At 59.3% G+C, this 22,579-nt stretch overlaps 2 protein-coding genes across 7 annotated transcripts in view; one reads left to right on the forward strand and one right to left on the reverse strand.

The window, feature by feature from the left end:
• The window catches only part of ASAP2 (ArfGAP with SH3 domain, ankyrin repeat and PH domain 2), a 90,911-nt gene extending 75,205 nt beyond the window's left edge, over positions 1-15,706 (forward strand). For 2 of the 3 annotated variants that reach the window (XM_070428652.1, XM_070428654.1), the window contains 12 exons: positions 70-259; positions 588-673; positions 1,443-1,558; positions 2,052-2,119; positions 2,640-2,753; positions 4,112-4,328; positions 6,284-6,415; positions 8,023-8,185; positions 11,515-11,564; positions 12,002-12,093; positions 12,639-12,761; positions 13,409-15,706. In XM_070428652.1, the coding sequence (XP_070284753.1) occupies positions 70-259; positions 588-673; positions 1,443-1,558; positions 2,052-2,119; positions 2,640-2,753; positions 4,112-4,328; positions 6,284-6,415; positions 8,023-8,185; positions 11,515-11,564; positions 12,002-12,093; positions 12,639-12,761; positions 13,409-13,483 (1,426 nt within the window). In that variant the 3' untranslated portion in view covers positions 13,484-15,706. The remainder of the gene's footprint in view (positions 1-69; positions 260-587; positions 674-1,442; positions 1,559-2,051; positions 2,120-2,639; positions 2,754-4,111; positions 4,329-6,283; positions 6,416-8,022; positions 8,186-11,514; positions 11,565-12,001; positions 12,094-12,638; positions 12,762-13,408) is intronic. The other variant, XM_070428653.1, reaches the window with a different exon arrangement.
• A 407-nt stretch (positions 15,707-16,113) lies between these two features.
• Positions 16,114-22,450, reverse strand: ITGB1BP1 (integrin subunit beta 1 binding protein 1). Of its 4 annotated transcripts, none has more exons than XM_070428656.1 (7): positions 22,385-22,450; positions 21,325-21,425; positions 20,379-20,457; positions 19,000-19,133; positions 17,383-17,475; positions 16,743-16,892; positions 16,114-16,371 (listed from the first exon to the last, which is right to left on the reverse strand). In XM_070428656.1, the coding sequence occupies exons 2-7, from the start codon at positions 21,394-21,396 to the stop codon at positions 16,300-16,302; spliced, it is 600 nt and encodes a 199-aa protein (XP_070284757.1). In that variant the 5' UTR covers positions 21,397-21,425; positions 22,385-22,450; the 3' UTR covers positions 16,114-16,299. The 4 variants fall into 4 exon arrangements, with proteins under 4 accessions (XP_070284757.1, XP_070284756.1, XP_070284760.1 ...); XM_070428655.1 differs by having other exon boundaries at positions 22,336-22,425; XM_070428659.1 differs by lacking the exon at positions 22,385-22,450 and adding an exon at positions 22,123-22,141.
• Positions 22,451-22,579: the final 129 nt, after the last annotated feature.

The following is a 22,579-nucleotide window of genomic DNA, read 5'->3' on the forward strand; positions in this document are numbered from 1 at the left end:
ACAAGTGAACGGTGTTGACTGTTGGAATAGAGGCCTCAGTCGTTTACGAGGCCGTTGGCTCGCCCCCAGGAACGCCAGGAAGGACTACATCACTGCCAAGTACATCGAGAGGAAGTACGCGCGGAAGAGACACACGGACGGCGCGGCCAAGCTGCACAGCCTGTGCGAGGCCGTCAAGACGAGGGACATCTTCGGGCTGCTCCAGGCCTACGCCGACGGCGTGGATCTCACGGAAAAGATCCCCCTGGCCAACGGGCATGTAAGCGTGGCGAGGCCGGGAGCGGAAATGCCGGCGGGAGAGGGGAGTTCTCTGCGGGAGGGGGGGGGTTCCGTTCCAGGGGAGCGTGAGCACCCCGTGGGCACTCGGGTGCCTCGGGGCCGGGCCTCAGTGGCAGCTCCGGAGTCCATGGGGGGGCGGGGGAGGCCTGGTGCACCCCTGCCCCGCTCCCCAGCCCTCCCCCGACCCCCACCTGGAACAGCCCCCCCCCCTCACCAGAACTTGCTTTCAGAAGAGGCCGGGCCGGTCAGGGCAGGGTGTCCCCGGGGTGGGTGGGAAGGGAGCATGGCCGCCTCTGCTTGCCCTGCAGGAGCCGGACGAGACCGCCCTGCACCTGGCTGTCAGGTCCGTGGACCGGACCTCCCTGCACATCGTGGACTTTCTGGTCCAGAACAGGTGGGCCTGCTCGGATCGGGGGGTGGGGGGTGGTGTTCTTGGGATTCCCGAGGGAGGAGGTGGGTGTCGTGGGCCGAGAGGCTGGGAAGGCCCCAGGGCTGAGCGAGGGCTGCAGGGCGGGGCGGGGGCAGTGCGGCCCTTCGGGAGCCTGGAGCGAGAGGAAGGGCCCCCTGGGGGGGTCCGCAGGCTGCAGCCCTGGTGTCGGGGACCCGGGGAGACACCAGGCCCGAGAAGCAGCCTGACCGTGGCCCCCACAGTGGTCACGTGGCTTGTCCCACGTCCGAGGCACACGGGTGCTTTGGGGGGGGGCGGTTGCGTTGGGAGAATTTGGAAATTCACTCACAGTTCCCGCTCCTGCTTCAGGCCAGGCCCGGAGGAGCCTTGGGACTCGGGCCTTTGGAAGGTGGCTTTTGCCTTTCCTGCGGGAGAGCCCATGTGAGACGGAACGCTCGCCCGTCCTTCTGTGGGACAGGATGGGCCGCCGCGTGGCTTCCTGCGGCCTCGGCACTGACTGGGGAGCCAGGCGGCAGGGGCTTGGTGGTGTGGGGCCCAGGAAGGCAGTGGCTCTCAGCACCCGCCCAGGGGCAGTGGCCGGCTGCCTGGCTCCCTCGTTGCCTCTCCGCCATCCTGGTGGTCTAAGTCGGGCACCCCAGCTCACAGCAGGGTGGCGCCGGCCCCCCGCCTTACAGCGGAGTGAGTGTCATCCTCCCCGCTCACCCTCAATCCCTGGGGCTCACTGCTCCCTCTCTCTCCCCCGGTTGCCGGCCAGCGGGAACCTGGACAGACAGACGGGGAAGGGCAGCACGGCCCTGCACTACTGCTGCCTGACGGACAACGCCGAGTGCCTGAAGCTGCTGCTGCGCGGCAAGGCCTCCATCGAGATCGGTGAGCGGCCGGCTGCCTCCCGCCTGCATCCTCAGGGGGACACGGGGCCAGTCGGACGATCTGGGCTCCCATCGGGGCTGAGGACGAAAACCTGCCCTCCGTCCAGCAGGGGTCCCCGGCACGTCCCGCAGGGCTGCTGCGCCTGGGGTCAGGAGCAGCCTTCCTCCTAGGCCAGTGGTCGGCAAACTGCGGCTCTTTGGCCCCTTGAGTGCAGCTCTTCCACAAAATACCGACTTCTGCGCATGGGCCACAAAGTTTCAATCGCACCGTAGGTGCGCGCCCGCACGTGGTATTTTGTGGAAGAGCCACACTCAAGGGGCCAAAGAGCCGCATGTGGCTTGCGAGCCGCAGTTTGCCGACCACTGTCCTAGACTGTCCATCAGTGGCCGGCGTCGCAGGGACGGTGTGGGCAGGCGAGAGGCCCTGCCGCTGCTCTGTGCCTTTGATGGCCCTCATCTCAGACCTCCGCCTGTTCTTGTCGCCCGCCTTGTAGCTAACGAGTCGGGGGAGACGCCACTGGACATCGCCAAGCGCCTGCGGCACGAGCACTGCGAGGAGCTGGTGAGTGTGCACAGGAGGGTTGAGTCACTTGCCCGAGGCCACGCAGCGCCTCCGTGGCTGTGGCGGGATGAAGCCCCACTGGCCCGAGACACCAGGTGAATGTAATGAATGACTTCTCCCTGCAGCTGGGACTAGCTGTCTGCCTGCCTTGAGGGCACCGAGTGTCCCTGGGAAGGGCGGTCCGTCATTTTCTCAGGCTGAGCTCTCCTGTCGGTTGAGGAAGGCTGAGCTACCCCTGGGGGACACGCCCAGTTTGCTCCCTCACGCGGTGGGCTGCGTCCAGGCTGCGCGTCATTCTGCAGATCTCACGTCCCTGACCTGCGCGCAGTTCACAGGGCACCTAACCTAACGGGCTTGGGCTTCGTGTTACCTGTGAATTAGGGAGCGGGTGTAACCCGAGACCCAGAGATTTGCATAAGCTGGGGGGGTGGGGGGCTCCCTGCCTCCTCCCTTGGGCGTGTGGGTAGATGTCCATGTCCCGGGCTGAGCTGCATCACCCACAGTCCTTTGCTCCCCTCAGCTGACCCAAGCCTTGTCTGGAAGGTTCAACTCCCACGTGCACGTGGAGTATGAGTGGCGGCTGCTGCCCGAGGACCTGGATGAGAGCGATGACGACGTGGACGAGAAGCTGCAGGTCCGTGCCCGTGCGTCAAACCCGAGTTCCCTGAGGAGCTTCATTCACAGCCGCGAGGCTCCGGCCTGCCGTTGGGGCGAGAGCTGGTGTGCAGGAGAGAGCCGGGTTTGCTTTCCGCTCCCTGTGATCTTGGCGGGCGTAGCTCTCAGCCCTCCGGTCTCCCCGCTCCTGCACGCGTTCATTAGAGGGACGTGCGCGGCAGCGTCCGGGCAGCTGCTGGCCTTTGGCTGTGAAAGGAGGACAGGCGGGCTTGGATCCCAGCGGGGGAGAGGAATCCGCACGCTGCGGTTAATGGGACCAGGAGCCAGGTTCCCCCGCGGCCACGGTCACCGAGTGGAGCTCTGAAACCGTCACTGAACCCGTGCAGTGGCCCCTCGTGCTCATGCGGTCAAGGCTTTCCCTGATCAGAGGGGGCCATTGACGCTGAGAGAGAGTTGACTTGGCCCCAGGGAAGCAAGTGTTTAGAGACCAGCGTAGGGCCAGCCTGCGGGCTCTTGCCTCCTAGTTCCTTCCCGTGACGCTCCTTGGGGGTCCTCGGGACGTGAGACGGGAGGCCTGTCGGATGGGACGTCCAGGTGTGTCCTGAGGACGCCCAGTTACCTGCGTGGCGTTTCTGAGCCGAGTGGCCCATCCTTGTGGGCGGAGCACTTCACGTCCGTACTTCCTGACTCTTTTTGTTCATTCTCACCTGAGGATATTTTTTCCCCGTTGAATTTTTTAGAGCGGAAGAGAGGGGGAGAGACACAGAGAGAGAAACATCGATGTGAGAGAGACACATTGATTGGTTGCCTCCTGCACGTGCCCCGACCAGGGCTGGGGATCGAGCCTGCAACCGAGGTAGGTGCTCCTGACCTGATTCAAACCCTCGATCCTTCTGTCCAAGGGCTGATGCTCTAACCACTGAGCAAACCGGCTAGGGCCTTACTGACTCTTAGAATAAGAAGTTCCTTCAGTGAGTTAGCGATAAAACAGGGTCAGACCGGTTTCCTACCTTCCTGCCGTCAAACAGAGCAGGTGTGAAACACCTGCCCCAGGTGAGGGCCTCTTCATCAGCCACAGCTCCCCTCCCCACTGTGGGCAGTGGCCCTGCCGGTGGCGTCGCCCAAGTAAAACTCCGATAGGAAGGGCCCTGGTGGCTCGGAGCCCAGACATGCACCCACCCCCCCTTTTCCCAGCAGAGAGGGGCGGGTGCAGTCGGTTTACACAGCTGTGGGCTTTGTGGGAATTTAAAACCACTGAGCTCTGCACACCCGAGCTGGGTGTGAGCCGTGGGGTCGGCCAGCTTGTCGCCAGTAGATGGACGCTGTGACCCGGAGGTCGTGTGTCCGCACGTCCCACACCTGCCGCCCCCCCTGCAGCCCAGCCCCAGTCGGCGGGAAGACCGGCCGGTCAGCTTCTACCAGCTGGGCTCCAGCGCCGCGTCGGTGGCCAAGGACAAGCAGAGGGGCTTCGCGCCCAGCATCGTGCAGAACGAGACGTACGGAGCCGTCCTGAGCGGCGGCCCGGTCCCCGGCCAGCCCGCGGCCCCCGGCACCGCCGGCGCCCCCCCTCTGCCCCCGCGGAACGTGGCCAAAGGTACTGAGCCCGGCAGCCGGCCGTGCGCGCAGCGTGGTTGGGGTGTGGTTGGGAGGCGTGTCGCTGCTCGGCCCCCCACCAGGGGACATCGGGCCCCGTCGGGGTGGGTTGCTTCCCTGGGGCCTTTCATATGCAGTTCGGGGGTTTGCTTCCTAAGGAAACGCCGTCACGCGTCCGTAGGTGCCGCACCCGGTGGAGCCTCTTGACCTGGTCCTTGTTCTGGGCACAGGTGTGGCCTCCGTGGGACGTGGGGGTGCGGGTTCCCCCCGAGGGAGGCTGAGCGGTGGGCCAGCTCCGGGCGCTGCTCGGCGGGCGGTCACCTGCAGCCCTTCTTTCTGGCCCTTTCCCTTCGCTTCCGCCCTCGGTCCTTCTCTGCCTCCGTTCTCCTCTTGCTTCTCCCCCCGCCGCCCCCCTGCCTGCACGTGGCCAGCGTGTGGCACCTGCAACTATTCCTTATCTTTATGACCCCCAGGAAACGAAGTGTAAAAAGAGACTAACTTGGGAACAATCGTAAATTTGTAAAAATCGTAAAAACACAAAATAGTCCCTGTGGTCCCGCCAGCACCTGACGTGCCAAAGCTCGCTACACCCACGTGCTCACCTTTGCAACGTGGCAAGTGTGACTCAACGGGTGCTGTTTTGTTTTTTGGGGAGGCAGTGGGAAATGGAGCCCCCCCCAAAGTTAAGCAAGTTTCCCAGCACAAAGCCCAGCTGGCCATGCTGCTCTTGAAGGCGGGTCCGTGGCCACCGGTCTTGGGGGGCTCCCCAGGGAGGGACAGGAGGATTTGGGGGCTCCCCAGCGAGGGACAGGAGACTCGGGGCATTGTGTCCAGGCTCTGCGGCTGCCCTGGGCGTGGGGGTCACAGAAAGCCCCATGTTCATTCGTGTGGTCGCTGCTCCCTGGGAGGGGCGTGCGGTGGAGGTGGCAGCCTGGGCCGAGGAGGGGCTGGCAGGGCCGTCACCGGGTTCTGTGCTCCCGTGCGACTGGGCCACCCCCCCTGCTGCCTGGGGTCTCAGACTACCCCCCCCCTCCCCCACACACACACACACAGCGCGGGGGGCCCAGAGGAGGCTGCTAAGCATGTCCCGGTCACTGAGTCAGACCCTCAGGGGAAGACCCACCAGGCGGAGACCGGCCCGCGCCAGGCAGGCCCCGAAACAGCCGCTCCCTCCCTGGCAGAGCCCCTGTGCCCGCACCCAGGCAGGGTCCTCCCCACGCTCGACGGGAGATTGTCCCACAGCTGCCTCGTCCCCCCCGCCCCTCGTCATCCTCCCCGATGCTGGGAGGGCCGGGGCAGCTGAGCGCAGCCTGGGTTGGGTCCCTGGGGGCGTCTCCCACGGGGGCACCTGCGTTAAACCATCATCTCGCCCCTTGTTGGCTTCTCTGAGGTGTGCGTCCTGCGGGGAAGATGGTATTCGCTCTGCGGGCTGGAGAAGGGGGTGGACAGCTGTCCGTCTTTCTCTCGTGCTTTCCTAACGTCTCAGAATGAGGGTTTGGGGGTTTCCTTCCCTTTGTGTGTGTGATTCTGGTGGCTGCTTCATTTCTTCTCTGATGATTGCACTTCACCCCTGCTGGCCCCCAGAGGGTCTCCCCGTTCTCCCTCTGGTCCACGCCGGGCCCACGTGGAGGCCGCCTTCAACACGGGGAAGGGGTCGGTGTGCCCGCCCCGGCCAGGCCTTGTCCACATCTGTCTGAGAATTAGCATCTGTAAGATCACGATGGCCAGCTGGGCGTTCCCGCTGCGTCCCCATCTCGTGTGGCCGTGGCTGTGGCTGTCTCGGGCCGGAGGAGTGTTTACAAACCAGCCCTCCTGCTCCTCCAGACGGTCCCACTGACCGTGGGGCGAGGGAGCGGGTCAATAATGCCGTGTTCTGTTTCTGTTTTTGTCGTGTGTGTGCGCCTGTGTGACACGTGTGTGCGCCTGTGTGATGCATGTTGCGCGTGTGGTGTGCAGCCCAGGCCGCCTCCGCTAACGCCCTGTGGAAGACAAACTCTGTGGGTGTGGACGGTGTCAGCCGGCAGCGGTCCTCGTCCGATCCGCCCGCTGTCCACCCGCCGCTGCCCCCTCTCCGCGTGACGTCGACCAGTACGTTCTCCTTTCTCCTTCCTGCCGGGGCTTGGCGTCCGCTGGCCGGGTGGGGCGGGCGCAGCGGGACGGTGGCTCTTCATGTCCCCCAGCCCCGTGGCCGCCTCCTTCCCAGCTGTAACCCCCCATGTGTCAGCCCCCACCCCAGGGCTCACCCACCGGCTCCTCTGTCCCCCCGAGCATCTCGGCAGCACACACCCCCCCCCCCCCCCCCCCATCAGCCCAGGGCTTCATTCTTTTGGCCGTTTGGCCGGTCTCGGTATTGGGCACCATCATTTGGGTTCTGGTGTGTTTCTCCTCCATGTCAGCATGTGGGTGACCGTCCCAGAACCAGGGGAGGGGCCAGGAGAGGGTCTTCTCCAGCAGCAAAGCAGGAGGTCTCCTGGGTCAGGGCGGCCGGCCCGGGCTCGGCTCTGGCCGTGGGAGGGGGGCTTGGCTGGACTCTGGCCATGGGAGGGGGGCTTGGCTGGGCTCTGGCCATGGGAGGGGGGCCTGGGCTCGGCTCTGGCCGTGGGAGGGGGGCTAGGCCCCCTGGTTTGCTCTCGGGGCCTTGGGAGCCTCCCCGGTCTCCCTGGGACTGGCCTCAGTTACGATGGACGCCCACCAGCCACGGGCAGGGCCTAGGGGTGTGGCTGCCGGCTGAGTAGGGCTGCCTGGGAGGGTCTCCCAGAACCTGGGGGGCAGACGAGGGCGTCCAGCTCAGATACGCCTGAGTCACATGCCAGGGGGATACGGCAGGTCCGGGGCCACCAGAAGGTCTGGGGGGACACGGCAGGTCCGGGGGCACCAGAAGGTCTTGTGGGACACGGCAGGTCCGGAGGCACCGGGAGCCCACGGTCTGCCTGGGGCTGGGTCCTGGGGCTGTGGGCTGACGCTAGAGTCTGCCTTTGACTTTCCCTTTGAAGCAGAGGAACCAGGAATGAACAGTAAGTGCGGTAGAGGCAGCCTCTCGGCCGACGCCTCCTGCATCACCGGGCCTCGCCCTCCGTGGTCCAGGGAGAGGGACGCTGCCTCCTCAGGCAGCTGGGGGGCGGGGGCTCCAGGCCCACCCCCGTGCTTCCCCTCGGTGACCCCGGGAGAACACATGTCCCGCCCGGGACGCGGCCTCCTTGTCTGTAAAGCGTAGAGGCCGAGCCTCGTCCTGCCCCTCACAGCTGGGCAGCCGGCACAGGGAGCACCTCACCACCTCCGCTGGGACTGACCTGCTCACAGCCGGGGCAGCGGGTTGGCCCTGGGTCCAGAGGCGGACGGAGGAATGACCCCGGATGGCCCGGCTCCCTGGGGGCAGGACGTGGCCAGAGGCCGGCCCGGGCCTCAGCCTCAGCCTCTGCGGCCGCCGCCCCCCAGGTCACGCACCACATCTTGGATCCCGGCTTCTTCCCGGGAATGCCCTCGGAGAAACACTCCCGGGGTCGTAGGGATGTTTGAACCCTAAGTCGAGGCTTGAGAGGACTCCCCGAGATACTGTGAATGGAGACTCTGCAGTGAACACCGGCTTTTCTTTGCAAAATAGCGACGCAGCGCGGATGGAAGAGGCCCTCGGGAAGGCCGGGCGTGCCGCCTGGACGTGACCCTCTGTGTCTCCCCGCCCCCTCCTCTCTCTGCAGACCCCCTGGCTCCCACGCCGCCCGCTCCTGCAGCAAAGATGCCCGGGGCCCTGGAAGCCCTGAGCCAGCAGAGCAAGCTGACCCCGCCGGGCAAGACCACAGCCCCGCCCCTGCCGCAGCCGCAGCCGCCCAGCCGCCTCCCGCAGAGGAGGCCTGCTCCGGGGTACGCTCCCTTCCCGTCCCCCCGGGCTGGCCACCTGGCCCGGCCTCGCTTCTTGCATTCCGAGGGCCTCCAAGTGGCCGCAGCGCTTTTCTGCGGAGATTTCCGTGCAGGCGTGAGAGCCCGTGTGTCTGCTGCTGTGACCTGGGAGGTGGCAGGACACGTGCCGGTCCCACCAGGTTTCAGTGTCTTGAACATGACTTATCCAGGGTTTTTAAACTGTAAGAACTTCACACAGATGTCTGTTTTCCATCCACATGACGGATGTAAATTTGGGGAATCAAGTCCTCACGACACACGGCCTCTGGGTTCTGTTTGTGCTCAGGCGCAAGGTTACAGAGAGGAACTCACCAGCGGGATTATCATGGGAGGCCTCTGCGCTCCACTCCACTGGTCGTGGGGCGGGCTGACAGCAGGGACCCCAGCCGGGGCTGGGGGCTGGAATGCTTACACGCATGTACTCGGCCTCCCCGTGTGGCGAGGGCTTCCTCACATCATGGTGGCCAGGCCCGAGCACGAGTCCCAAGGGATAGGCCTGGCCCCGGGAACGGCAGGGCATCCCTTCTGCCGTGTGTTGCTGGTCACTCAGTGGCAGAGCTGGGCTCAGTCGGGAGTGGGGTGACCAGAGTCCAGCTCCCGTGAAGAACTGGGGGGCAGTGCTCTAACAGTACCCCAGGTTCACTCTCATGTCCTCCCTTTCTGAACTCGGTACTCCCTCTCTCTGTAACGAGAGGTCTGGCTGGCGTGTCCACTTTCTTGATCAGTATTAGTGCCACCTCCTCCTCCTGCTGAGATCGGGGCCCCACATGGCAGGTGTCCGAACCCTGCGGGGCTCCCACTCCCCCACCAGGGTGTCCCCTGTGCCTGTCCCCCGCCAGGAGGACACCTTCCTCGCGCACCCTGCACCCCACAGTGTGTCTGTTGGCGTGCGTGCCACCAGGTGGGTGTGGCACACAAACCATACCCTTTAGTTCTGAGAAAGTTCGTTGGTTATTTTTAACGCCTTCTATTTTTTTCTGTTCTCAGTTCTAATTTATTGATTTTGGAGACAGGGAGGAACATTAGTTTGTTTCACTTATTTGTGCATTTATTGGTTGCTTCTGGTATGTGCCCTGCCCAGAGGTTGAACCCACAACCTTGGCCTATGGCAGTGGTCGGCAAACCGCGGCTCGTGAGCCACATGCGGCTCTTTAGCCCCTTGAGTGTGGCTCTTCCACAAAATACCGACTTCTGCGCATGGGCCACGAAGTTTCAGTCGCACTGTACGTGCGTACCCACACGTGGTATTTTGTGGAAGAGCGACACTCAAGGGGCCAAAGAGCCGCATGTGGCTCACGAGCCGCGGTTTGCCGACCACGGGCCTATGGGGACAGTGCTCCAGCCACTGAGCCCCCCGGCTGGGCTCTGTTCTCAGCTTTCAAGTGATTCGTATTCTTCATATGTTAGGTCCCTGGCCTCTCCTCTCTGTGGGTCCGCCAACTGCTCTAGCACCCGCCCCTGCCTCTCGGCGGTTGAACGTGTGAGAGTTCACTTCTTGCCCAGACAACGTTGGGTCCGTGTGCTTGCGTGTACAGCAGTGCCGGGGGTTTGGGGAGTTGGAGACCCAGACCCGGCCCACCTCTGCCTGCGCCATCTTCACCCCCGGGGCCCAGGTTACTTCTGAGGGAAAGAGACAGGCAGGTGTGCTAACCTCCTTGGCTGGGGTGATGCGCAAGCTCCTTTGACCAGCGCTGGTCCTGTGGCCCCACCTGGAGGCCGGGGCTGGAAGTGCAGCTCTGTCTGCGTCCTCCTAGTGTCCTGCAGTGGGCATTGGCCCCTCTCGAGTTTGTTGCCCGGATCCCCCCCTCCCGAGGCCCGGGGCTCAAGCACACACGGCCGGGCCGACGTTCCCTGACTGCAAGCCTTCTCCTTCCTCACGAGGCTGCTGGTGGCTCCTCCCTCCACTCAGCTTCCAGGACTGTTCCTCTTCCTTTCTCTTTGTTAGTTTTGGTTTAATTTTTTTTTTTTTAATTCTGTTCCTTGGGAGAAAGTGGAAATAAATGTATTCACCAGAACGCTCTCGGGGCCTTTCAGTGCCGAGTTCTTTGCGGCTCTTTCTGCGAGAGAACCGCGGGGCCTTGCCTTCCTGTTCTTAGAAAAGGAGGCCTGGTCGGGGACCGAGGTGTGTCCTGGCGGGAGGCCGCAGGCTGGCTTCTGCGTCCTGTGTGCGGGCCTGGGCGTCTTCTCTCCTCCCTGGTAACACCCTCAGGTTTGCTCTTCCCCAGCTGCTGCTCTTTAAGAGACCAAGTCACGTGCTGAGGGTTAGGGTTAGGGCGGGGCTGCGGCTCTCTGCTCCCCGCACGAGGCCTCCACCTGTTCGCTGGGGCGTCTCCTCTGATTTCACCTGTTTCATGGAATCCTCTCTCGTAGGGGAGGGTGCAAAGCCGGTGATGCCCGAGGACCTCCAGGGCATCTGGGCAGGCGGAGGGCATTGCGCCCGTTGCCCCATGGGCTCTGCTCCTAAAGCCGTGGTCGGCAAACTGCGGCTCGCGAGCCACATGTGGCTCTTTGGCCCCTTGAGCGTGGTTCTTTCTAAGCCTTAGGAGTACCCTAATTAAGTTAATAACAATGTACCTACCTATATAGTTTAAGTTTAAAAAATTTGGCTCTCAAAAGACATTTCAATCGTTGTCCTGTTGATGTTTGGCTCTGTTGACTGATGAGTTTGCCGACCACTGTCCTAGAGGGCCCACTGCAGGAACCTCCTGGTGGAGGAAGCCCCCCACAGCCCGACCTTGATCCTGGGGATACGCCGGCCTCTCCCTTTTGTTCTCTCAGAGCAGAACTCTGCCCGCTGGCCAGACCCAGTCCCTGTCCCTGCAGCCCCTGCCCGTGGGTCCCAGCCCCGCCGTGTGCCCGGCCCGGGTGGGCGCAGCAAGGCTCACAGGGAGCCTGATGGCGCGCCTCCCCCGCCTCAGCCCAGACGCTGTCACCCGACCTTATCCTGAGGGTTGGCAGAACTGGGGGCCACCTTTTCAGATGAAAGTGCCAGCCCAGAGAGACCGTTTATCCAGAAAAGACTCGTGTCTGCGGCCCCGAGAACCGCTCCCCTACCTGTGGCCTTGGGCGGTGATGGGCCCTGACCGGGAATCGAACTGTGACCTCCTGGTTCATAGGTCAACGCTCACCCACTGAGCCACGCCAGCTGTAATTGAAAGACAATTTATTGGATCAGCTCACCCAGTGCACCTGGAGCGCGCAGACAGTGCCGATGAGGGGGGTGGGGTGAGGTGGCGGGAAGGTGCGGGCCCCAGGCCTCAGGTGTCAGCAGATCTGTTTTCCCTTCTTTGTAGGACTGACAAGTCGACCCCACTGATCAGCAAAGGCCAGCCGCGAGGCCCTGGTAATGCTCTCATTTGGGGCTGGGCTTTCCTTCCACTTGGTGAGTGGGGGTGGGAGCAGGGTCCGGGGTGGCAGCCCTGTGTGAGGGCCCAGCTGCCCCCCCCCCCGCCCCCCCGGCTGCCCCCTGCCCTCCGTGGAGCCTCTGATGCTCCCGGGCTGCTCCGTCCTGGGTCCTGCGGCTGCTGGAGGTGGGAGGGTCAGGAGCCCCCGGCGGGGACTGGCTGGTCTGCAGGAGGCGCCCCGTCTGTCCCACTGTGACACCTGCACACCTACCCAGGGTGCGTGGAGGTCACAGGCTGTTTGGCTGGGGGACTTTTCCCTCAACAGATGAGAACATTTCGGAAACCCTGCCTTCAGGCCCGACACTGGATCTCGTAGTGTGTCTGTCCCGTGGTTGGGGCGGGAGCACACTGCGAGCTGACGCGTTCTGTCCTACAGCAACGGACGTCTCCGGAACAGAAGCTCTGGGTCCTCTGTCCAACACCCCGGCCCTGCAGCCCCCCGCGCCCATGCCCAGGAAGTCACAGGCGGTAAGCGGTCAGCCCTCCTGATCGGCCAAAGGGGTGCAGGCTATGCCCCGAGGGCTCGGAGGAAGCAGGTCTTCCCCTGGTTGGGGGGTGGGCGGCTTCTTCCTGAGTACCCGGTCTTTGGATCTGGGCAGGATGCAACCCAGAGCTCCCAGCCGGGGGGCTCAGCCCTCTCCTGAGCTCCAGGACACCCCACGCACATCAGCCCCGGCTGCCACACTCCCGGCTCTCCAAGTGCCCTGGCCCCTGAGCTCCCCTGAGCCACCCCATCTTTTTAAAAATGTTTTTATTGGTTTCAGAGAGAGAGGGAGGGACAGAAACATCAATGATGAGAGAGAATCACTGATGGGCTGCCTCCTGCATCCCGGGCACATGCCCCGACCGGGAATCGAGCTGTGACCTCCTGGTTCATGGGTCGATGCTCTACCATTGAGCCACACCGGCCGGGCTGAGCCACCCCATCCTGACAAACCTATGGCTCCCGGGTCTCTGCCCAGGAGCTGGTGCCGCCTGCTCACTGGCCTCTGACCCTCCCCTTCTGCACCCAGGCCAAGCTGAAGCCCAAGCGGGTGAAAGCCCTCTACAACTGCGTGGCCGACAACCCAGATGAGCTGACGTTCTCCGAGGGGGACGTGATCATCGTGGACGGGGAAGAGGACCAAGAGTGGTGGGTGAGTGGGGGCCTGGGCCCAGGAGGGTGGGGCTGAATCCCTGCCCACCTGGCCCGAGGTCTGCCAGGTGAGGCCCTCCGTGCCCGAGTGTCCTCAGGCCTGCGGGCCCCTGGGGAAATGCAGAAAGGTGTAAAGACAGTAAGTGCACCATGATCTCAGCCCCGCCCCCAGAAAACATTCTGATTTTCTTTTCGACTTTTATTTACCTGCATAATTCACATCGTTGAGGTCAGACGTGATGTGTAACTTATGTAATTTACCCAGAGCAAGAAGGAACGGCTTTATTGGTCTTCGTGAATGCATGGCTACGTTCAAACAGGGCCAGTTCACATACTCCTGACACTCGATTTCTTCATCCATTAAAGGGGGAAAAATGGCAAGCCTGTCTGTCGAGCCCAAGACCGCCAGGACGCGGTGGTGAGGGCTGCGCGGACAGAGCCCCTCTAAGGGAGCGCCTTGCGGAAAGTAGGCCGCGCTCTACGACGCGAGGCAGCGAGAAGGGAAAGCAGTTTAGGCGTCTTACCCAAATGATTCCTTCTCAGCAGAGTTTCTTCTGAACAATATTTTTTTCTCCAGATGGTGCAATGCCCTTCCGAGTTCCCAGCAGTTGGAAGTTTTATAACCACCCAAACGTTTGTTCTTTTCAGATCGGCCACCTCGATGGAGACCCCAGCCGCAAAGGAGCATTTCCCGTGTCTTTTGTGCACTTTATTGTGGACTGAATCGCTGCTGAACAAGCACCCTTAGCAGCGATGTTCCTGTTCGTTGTTGGTACCCACACTCTTGCCAGAAACCAGTTTCGTGAACTGTAGGCCCACTTGCTCGAATGCCACTCACTGTTCTGTTTTTAAAACTCACAGGCAATTTCTATCTACAAATGGATCTTTTTTATAATTTGTGATTTTCATGAAACACGGCTCTACTTTTATTAGGAAAAACTGAATTGCCTAAAAGGTGAGCTAAAAAGCGATTTTAACTATACAGTCAAGATCCCGAATCGACAGAATTAGCGGAACCCGATTCGAGGACCGGAGATTCTGCCTGCGCTCCTTGGCCCGATAATGACGTCGGTGCTGCCAGCTACTTGTTTAGGAGGTGACATGCTATCAGTTCCCCTTTAGAGACCTTCTAAAAACGCCTTCTTAAGATTTCCCTTGAAAGCCACCCAGTGTTCAGTTAAAGCAACTTGGAAACGGACACTAGCACTGTACACTCCAACCCTGATGTGTGAGGGTGCGATGCTCCTTGTATTCTGCATGTGTGTAACCTGTTGTGAACAACCCATCCTCCCTAACAAAACTGCCACTAGCTGATTGTGGCGCACGACAGTAACAGTTCATTTGGTTCCAGGGTGGGTGACACTGCGTTTCCTGAGTTCGGTTAAAAACTGACGACGATGGATTGCAAAGGGGTTCCCCCCACTGGTTTGGATGCTCTAGGTGTTTCGGAAACTGCCTTCCTGAGCTCCCTCCATCGCACAGGTAGCCCGCGTGCGGGCCCCGCTGTTGCCACCCACTCGCTGTTTCCCAGAGTGTGCCCGCCTTCTCTTCTCGCCTGAGAACGCCCCAGTCTAGTGTCTGGTATTTATATCACACGCCAATAGGCTGGTGGTTACACTGTCTTGACATTTAATCTTCCTTCGTCGGTAGCCAAGCGCGTATCAGAAACCCTTAGGCCCCGGGAAGGAAACACACCCACACATCCCAGTTTTACTCTCAGCGTCATATCGTTCTTACATTTAAGCTACTGGGGCTAGGGGGTTAGGTTGTATGTGATAAAATCAACTCATTAATTTGATGAACTTGACTGTCATACCTCTACCTAGTCATTGAGCGTGTTCATGGGAGGATGTGGGAAACGCCGGCTCTCTGAGGAGAAACGGGCATAAACGCCCACCTGGCTTTTTACCACCAGCCCAGGCCCGAGCTGCAGTGCAGGCTCGGAGAGGAGAGCGAGGCGGCAGTGCCTTGGAGCAGAGCAGCCTGTCACGCGGGTCCTTCTTGTAAGTGTAGGATGTTTGCTTTTGTTTGTGATTGTGTTGTTTTTTGTTGCTATTCTAAGGAAGACAGAACTGGAATGTTTTATGATGTTGTATGCCCATTGCTCTTTGCCTGTCACAGTTGCAGGTAAAGCGTGTTAGCTGTATAATTAGTCTTATTTTTTAAAGCACTACATCTCTTTTCACTGATTGTTAACTTCTGTTGTTTGAACCCTCCATTTAGTTAACTTTCTCGCAGATTTAAGGAGTGAACAGATGTGTTTTTGCACCACGCACTTATTTTAACACAGTCGTGCCCCCCCCCCCCTCCCCCGTCTGCCTCTTACAGTCCGCCTTTGACTCCTCGGTGCCACTGTGTGGGAATTAAAGTTGATCCTGTCAACATTCGAATACCACTCCCAATCTGGTGTCCCAGGCTCCCGGGGACAGACACCCAGGAAGTACTTTGCAGGCTACAGTTCGGTGGTGCTATTGTGCATAATGGATAGGACTCTTGTCAGAGGAGAAATCAACTTCCCCGCCGATAGCCTTCCCTACTTATTTGCTCTCTGCAAATAAATTTAAAAAGTGAGAGGAAGGAAAGCGTTGTAGATATCTATTTATATTCCAGGTTTATGTTCCATGAACTTCGCTACGGGATCCTGGCACTGTGTGTGCCCTGGTCAGGTCTGACGGCAGCCACGAGGACTGGGAAACGGGCAGACCCCGTGTGCTCTGCTGAGGGTGGGCACTGCCACGTGCAGCTGGAAATGCTCGGAGATGTATGATACTCGATTCATCCACTCGATTCCTTTGGTCTAGTTGCAGCGCAACTGTACATATTGTATAACCTAAATCCTATTTTCATTGTCCTCGATGCGGTGATTTATACTAGAGCATGTTAATAAGTCTACCCTTCCTGGTGACTAGTCATTTGACTAGAAAAAATAAAATACTTTTAAATGGACATGGACTCGGTCTTGTTTTTAACCCTTCAAGCTCTGCGTGTGGAAACAGCCCTTCACTAACCAGCCTGCTGTACTGAGCGTCTTTAGTCGCTACTTTAACACGTGCGGTTCTGTCCGCTCAGGTAAAGGTGGAGGCTGACTGGCATGTCATCCTGACGACAGACTTTGAAAGTTTTACCTTCTGTGTCGAGTGGGCAGCCGCGCGTCCCCAGGCCAGAGCGCTGAGCCAGAAAGACCACGGCCCTGGGGAGGCCAGAGCAGCGGCCTTGGGCTCCCTCTGAAGGTTCTCGACCTTTACTGCTCACTGAGTGCACCTCCGGACCCTTAAGGGGTTAAGCTCATTTGTGTTTAAAAGCAACAAATGAGGTTTCTTTCTTAGTCCCAATCGTAACTTCGCTGAGTTAACTCACTGTTAATAAGACACATTTTAATAGAAAAACAAATGGCAATGTTTTATACGTTGCATTTTCTTCCTAGAACATCTAGAACAAGGGGTCACTTCATACTTTCATGCTAGTTCAGCGCTGCAGATTGAAAGGCAGTATAGAAAACAGCCGATCTTCCTCCCGCGACGCCAACCCGCTTGGCAGACTCACGCCTTCTCAGCCGTCAGCACGGAGTCAAAGGCGGTGGACAGGACTTTGCAGATGGCCTGTGCTTGTTCCTACATGAGCGAAAGGCACAGGAAGGAAGTTCACAATCTGCCCCTGAACTTCACTTGACCAGCACAGGTATGAACCTGCCCCTTACACTTCTCATCCTACGAGTGACATTGCCGGCTTGGACCACTGCCAGCCAGGAAGGACACGCCAGGAAAAGCAGGGCCCCTGCCCCAGAGGTCCCCTACCCCCCATCTGCTGTGTGTTCACCCTGAACCTCTGAGCCCGCACACGGTCCCCCGCAGGAGGCCCGGACGGGGCTGACGGCCACGTGTGCACGTTATGCCGGGGTCAGACACGTGGAGAGCATCTCGCAGCCTCTGGTTTTTCGACTCTGTCTGGCGAGTGAGAGAGAACCACGGAGACGGAGCCTCACCAGGCTGCTGCACTGGTACACCCACAGGCTGACCTCCTCGTTGCTGGCATCGGTGGTCTTCAGCGCCAGCAGGCTTTTCCCCGCCCCCAGGCCGTCGTCGTAGCACACCATCCGGATGATCAGGTAGAGGGCGTGCCTGTGCAGCACGTCCTGCAGCGGGAGGAGAGAGACCGTGATGGCGCGCGCATCTCCATCCCTAAGGACACCCTTTCCCTGCACAAGTTTCCTGTGAGGCTTGGAAACACAAGATCAGGTTTTCCGCCCAAAGGGCTTCCCAGTTGCTCAGCCATGGGCAGTGTGCCCCGGGGTTACCCCTGGCTCCTTAGACTCCAAAAAGATAGGAGTCAGGCGACCCAAGTTCACCACTCAGTCCTCCCCGCCCAGCCCCCAGCTGGCGGCCCTCCTGAACTGGCAGGGGGTGGGGTTCCAAGTTCACAGGCCCGTGGGCAGCAGAGGTGCTGGCCTGGGCCCCACCACACAGGAGCGCCCAAGGGAAGCTCCCTCCACCCACCCTAGGAAACGGGCAGCTTTTCAGACCAGAAGCCAGGCACGTGCCAAACCCCCGGCTGCAGACAGGAGCAGGCCAGCGGCAAGTGGTCCTGACCCCCCCACGCCCCAGACACGCTTCCTGATCACTTACATACTGATCGGGTGTGGATACTTTGATGCCGTACTTGGAAACGCCCATAATCACTTCTTCCTCCAGGGGAACGAAAGGCAGCTTCCCATCTTGCTGTAGGTAAAAGCAGGGACGGGGCACACTCAAAACCGTGACCTTAAACCCGGTTTAGGACCTGGCTCACAGACCCCAAGCTCTTTAAAAGAACGCAGTGCACACAGCAGCACAGCCAGAACGTTTCTCCAAAGAGGCAGAAGACCCCCTGCCCCACCCCCCCTTTCTTTTTACAGCCAACAAATCTGAGCAAAATTCAGACCCATGCACTCCAGGGCCTTTTCTCTCCCCGCGGGGATTAAGCCTCATTACAACCTCCGACCCCTCTCCGATCCGGGTGAGGGTTAGTGGCTCAGTTAGAAGAAGTAGTTCATACTCCTGTCAGCACTGGGTCAGGGAACACGCAGCAGGAACCAACTTTTGCAGCCACGCGATAGCGCACCCAGGGGTCGGCTCTGCCCGGCGCTCCCCACGCCCCAGGGTTTGGGTGAGGAACCAGTGCTTAATGGACAGTTCCTCGCCCTCCAGCCTGTCCATTAGCAGTGTGAGCTCTCCAACTGACCGGTTCTCTCTCCTATACTAGAATGCGACCTAACTTGTCTTCTCTAACATCAGGTCCAGCTGGCAATCAGTAGATGCTCCGACTGTAAATGTTTCAGGGACCGTTTGTCTACATCGAAGCCACTGTGGTAAAGGAGCAATGCCCACTTGCCTCAGTTCTGGGGTGCTCACAATGCTGCGGGGACCCCCCGCCAGTCATTTCTCACAGTAAGTTTAAGGCAGTTCCAGGAATCGAAGGGTGGGATAACCGTAATGCTACTGCCAGTGACTGGGACAAGCCCATTTCTCCGGTGACAGGGGAATGAGCAGTCCCTGTCGGAAGGAAAAGAAGCCTAGTGTGGTCTGGGGGAAACACTAGCAATCTCTCAGCGTAACAGCGATGTTAGTTTGCGCGCTGTAGGAACCACAATATTCCAAACTAAACCTGGGACACTAACCGTGGTAGCCCCGACTACCGAAGGCTCTCTGTCTGTTACATGGCCAGTTCGATGGGCGATTTCCTCGCCGATGAGACTCCTCCTGAGGATATGAAACAATGACCCCTTGGCCATGGCTGCGGAGAACAGGTTCTCAGGTCACCGGCACTGTGGCCTGATGAGGAACCTTCCCTGGCCCGATAGCCCCGTTAGGGAGCAGACACGCACTTCCCTCTTCCACCTCCTGGGCCTCAATTCTTACGGAAACAGCAGGAATAAGTAGGTGCGCTAGGTCGCCGCTGAAGATTATCGAGGAGCTAACACGAGTTGGGCGGAGATCCAGGAAGGTGCAGGCGGCTTTACAGACAAGCCTGTGGCATGTCACCAGCCGCGGCCCCGTGCCTCACTGAAACAAGGAGGTGCGTCGGCCCCAGAAAAAGTAAAAAGTCCCGTTTGTGGGAAGGAACGGCTGTTCCCCAGGACACCTGTGCCTCCTTCACCCACATTGTAACCGTGAGGTAGCCAGGCTTGGGGACAAGCCATGTGTTTCTCCAACGCCAGAGTTCACTCTCTAGAACCGTATAAACTGGAACATTGTTGTCTTTACCTGGGCAACGTCTATGTAATTGATCAGGTCCAGGGGCCCTTCCAGACGTTTTCCTTCAGAGACTCTCAACTTCTCAATGGCACCAACGTATCTTATTCGGAATTCCGCACAGGCGTCTGAGTTGTTGCTTTGTCCTAGAGGTGAGCGAAAATTCAGCGCAAGACTTTCCTATCCTCAATCCCTGCCCAAATAAGAAACGGACTAACAAAAATAAATTTCCTGACATAGAGTTTTTTTATAGAATGGGAAAGAACTTAAAATCTCACTAACCTCTTCCTCAGTTACAATATTGCTAAATATGAAAATCTAAATAGGAGTAAATTAATTAATATCTTTCATTTCAAACAAACGAGAAAGGTGTCAACTAGATAATGATTGAGTCCCTTTCTGATGCATAATGACACAATTATTTCCTGGCTGCTTCTCCCTCTTTACCATGTTAATGATGAACTTGCTTTTCTGATTCAGGAAACCTGATCTATCTCTACCATTGAACCAGAAAAGGCAATTTGTTTTTAATGCAGAAGGAATAATGCTGGACAGGAAGTCCCTTAACCGATGGTAAAGGATGAAGAAGTGTGCGAGCTATAAAACGTAGTCAATACAAAATCACCAAAATGTGTATGCTGCTGCCACAGTAAGAAAATAAATACTGTGTGATGACTTGTAGGTGATGTTCATGTAAGAAAGATGCCCAGACACATTTCTAATATTTTAAAGGCATCTGGAAGGTCATAGACCTTGTGCTTCTACCGTATATTCTATTTTACATCCTATGTTTATTCTCTCCCGCTCCCAACTTTTACAGATGGACAAGTCTATGATCCTGAAAGGAACAGTGGGAGGAGTTTGGACAGATGAACATGGTGTATTTCCAAGTAGATACTAGCTGTTGGTAGTTAGAAGCCGTCTTTTAATTTCTAAAGAGCTGCTCATTGCGGTGCCTGCATACATGTCTTCAAGTGTCTGAGAGATGCTACACTTAATCACATGTGCTCCTGGGGCTTACAAGCTGGCGTCTTCTGGGCAAACGGCTCCTTAATCCTTCTCGTCAGCAGGGCATTTGTCCTAAACCCATAAACAATGGAATCCATGCGCTGCCGCCCCATTTCTTAGAAAGCGATTGTGAAACTTCCCAACAGTCACCACCATGTGCTCCCCGTGCTTTGCTCTAGGACCGTTAAGAGCAGTCTGGCACCTGCCCCGGCCAATGGCTTTCACTAACCACCTCACACACACCCCCCAACCCTCATGCCACCAGATCTAAACTCTTGTCAAAAATGGCAGAGGAGAGAAAGAAACCCAAACACACCAGAACTCGTGCCACCGGGTAAAACGGTGTGAGCCTCAGAGGACGCATGACCCCGCCCTTCCTGTACCTGAGCTTTTGGTGGAGTCCGTGTCCAGGCTGGCCACCGTGCTGGACCGAGAAAGGCCCCCGAGGCTGGAGTCCACAGACTGAGAAATTAGAAGCAAACCAGCATTTAATCATAATTAGAGGCACTATCTTCTCTCAAGTTCTCTACCGAACACTCAAACGATGTATCATAGCCGAATGAACACATAACCCCAACTGCTCTCCCGTGACAGTCCCGAGTAATGCGCTGTCCCCACGGCCGACCTCAATCAGAGCCAGTGCCTCTGCCTCCTTACAAGACACCTGATACTTATCTCGTATGTGAAAATCTACACCTGGCTGTCCCCTTATCTCCACTGGCCCGAGGAGCACCCTGTGCGGAAGGCAGGCGGGGCTCCCTGTTGAAGAAGTGAGCAGCGACCGGAGAGGTGCAGCGATTTACCCAGGGTCACGCCTCGTCGATACCCCAGACCTCCCATCTGAGCAGGGCTCCTGGGCCCCACCCCAGCGCTTCCGGAAAATCCCAGCCTGCACACGCAGGCTGGCGGCCAGAACACCAATGTGAGCTGCAAAGGAACCCCAGCAACACTGCCAAGCAAAGTACAAAGCAGCATACGCGTTAGTGCGGAACCACAGCTACAGGCACACCACGAACCCTACGATTCAAGGAGGGCAGCCCCTTAATTGCATGCAATTTCTATCACATTAAAAAAAAATTTAAAAAGCGGTGTTTGTTTCTACAAGATCATTTACAGGTCCTGTCCCACCTCGGTTAGTGGATTTAGGGATTTCAGAAAGTATACCGAGACCAAATGAAATCAAGCACAGAATGTGTCTCTACTGCAAAAAAAAAAAAAAAAAAAAAGTGAATGTTAGAACACCCCTAGCTCGAAGGCTACGCGGCAGGCCTGCCGGGTTAGCATCCTCCATGCACCTCACAGAGACTGAATCCGCAGCGCGGCCCCTACCTTGCTCTTAGTACTGATCTCGCTACTTTGGGAGCTGCTACTACTGTGCCGCTTTTTGCCTTTCCGAAACATTGTCACTACAGCGTGGTCCCGGCGCTCCCCTAGGAAAACAAACGTCCCGTTATACCAAGAAGAGCAGCTTTAAACCACTTCATGCAGAACGGGCATAAACACTATCCCTTCCCCTCACCTGGGAAATGTTGGAGCGCACAATGTGGGTGCTATCCTTATTTCCACTGTTTCTTTTTAAATTCTAAAAATCTAACCCCAAAGGGACAGACACCTTGTCATCCCTGCAGGTGTCGTCCCTACAGGCACTGTTTTCAGAAGCAACGGACAGGTGCCATTTAATTCTCGAAATACCAATTCCAGACACTGCGACTCAGCGCGCGTCCTGCAAACGGCAGGGCGGGGCCCAGGAGACAGTGCGGGTGCCCATCCAGGCGGCGGGGGTGCCCATCCAGGCGGCCGGGTGCAGCCCCTTTAAACGCGGCCCCAGGACCACCCCGGTGGGCGGGGCCAAGCCTGGGCCCCCAGCCGCCTCCCGCGCTCCTCGCCGGGGCGCAGGACGACAGACGGCGAACAAGGCAGACGCCTCCCCGGGCCTGAGCGGCAGAGACACCGACGAGCGCCAGCGCGGAAAGCGGGTGCGCCTCGCGCCCCACAAAGCAAAGCCGGACACGGAGGGCAGCCCCGCGGCGCTCCCACCCACTCCCGGCGCCCCTCCCACGCGGCCCAGCCACGCGCGACACCGTGGCCACAGGAGCTGCGGTCCCCGCCCAGACAAGAATGGGTCACCCCGGGCACCGCATCCTCCCGCAGGCCCCGGCCCGCTCCCCGGCTCCGCCGCTCGTCACGCGCCGCCTCGGGGCCTGGATTCCCGACCAGGGAGGGCGGGTCCCCGCAGACACCGCGGCCTCACCCATCCGCCCCGTCGCCGGCCGCCCTCGGGGCCCGCGGTCCCGGCCGGGCTCCGCCCAGGCGTGGGCGCGGCGAGGGCCAGGCCCTCACCTCACAGCCGCTGGCCCATCCCTGGGGTCGTCTGCAGTCGGACACCCACCGCCTCGCCGCCCGCGCGGGGGCAACCACTCCCGCTCCTGATTCCAGCGCCAGCTTTTCCGGTCCCCTGGCCCCGCCCACCAGGCCCGCCTCCGAGACCGCGCGCAGGCGCACTCCTGGCCCCGCCCCAGGTCTCTGGACTCCGAGTAGGGAGGAACCTCGCGAGGCGGGATCTCCGGCCGGAAGTCGAGGGGAG

Source organism: Myotis yumanensis, unplaced genomic scaffold, assembly GCF_028538775.1.
Source record: "Myotis yumanensis isolate MYYU_CA2020_CCGP unplaced genomic scaffold, mMyoYum1.0.hap1 SCAF_11, whole genome shotgun sequence".
Taxonomy (NCBI): domain Eukaryota; kingdom Metazoa; phylum Chordata; class Mammalia; order Chiroptera; family Vespertilionidae; genus Myotis; species Myotis yumanensis.

Coding starts and splice junctions, on each gene's coding strand:
- ITGB1BP1 (XM_070428656.1), bottom strand. CDS start 21,396: ATGTTTCGGAAAGGCAAAAAGCGGCACAGTAGTAGCAGCTCCCAAAGT. Junction 16,893..17,382: donor TATCCACACCCGATCAGTAT/GTAAGTGATCAG, acceptor CTCCCGCTGCAG/GACGTGCTGCACAGGCACGC. Junction 16,372..16,742: donor TGTACCAGTGCAGCAGCCTG/GTGAGGCTCCGT, acceptor TCGCTCATGTAG/GAACAAGCACAGGCCATCTG.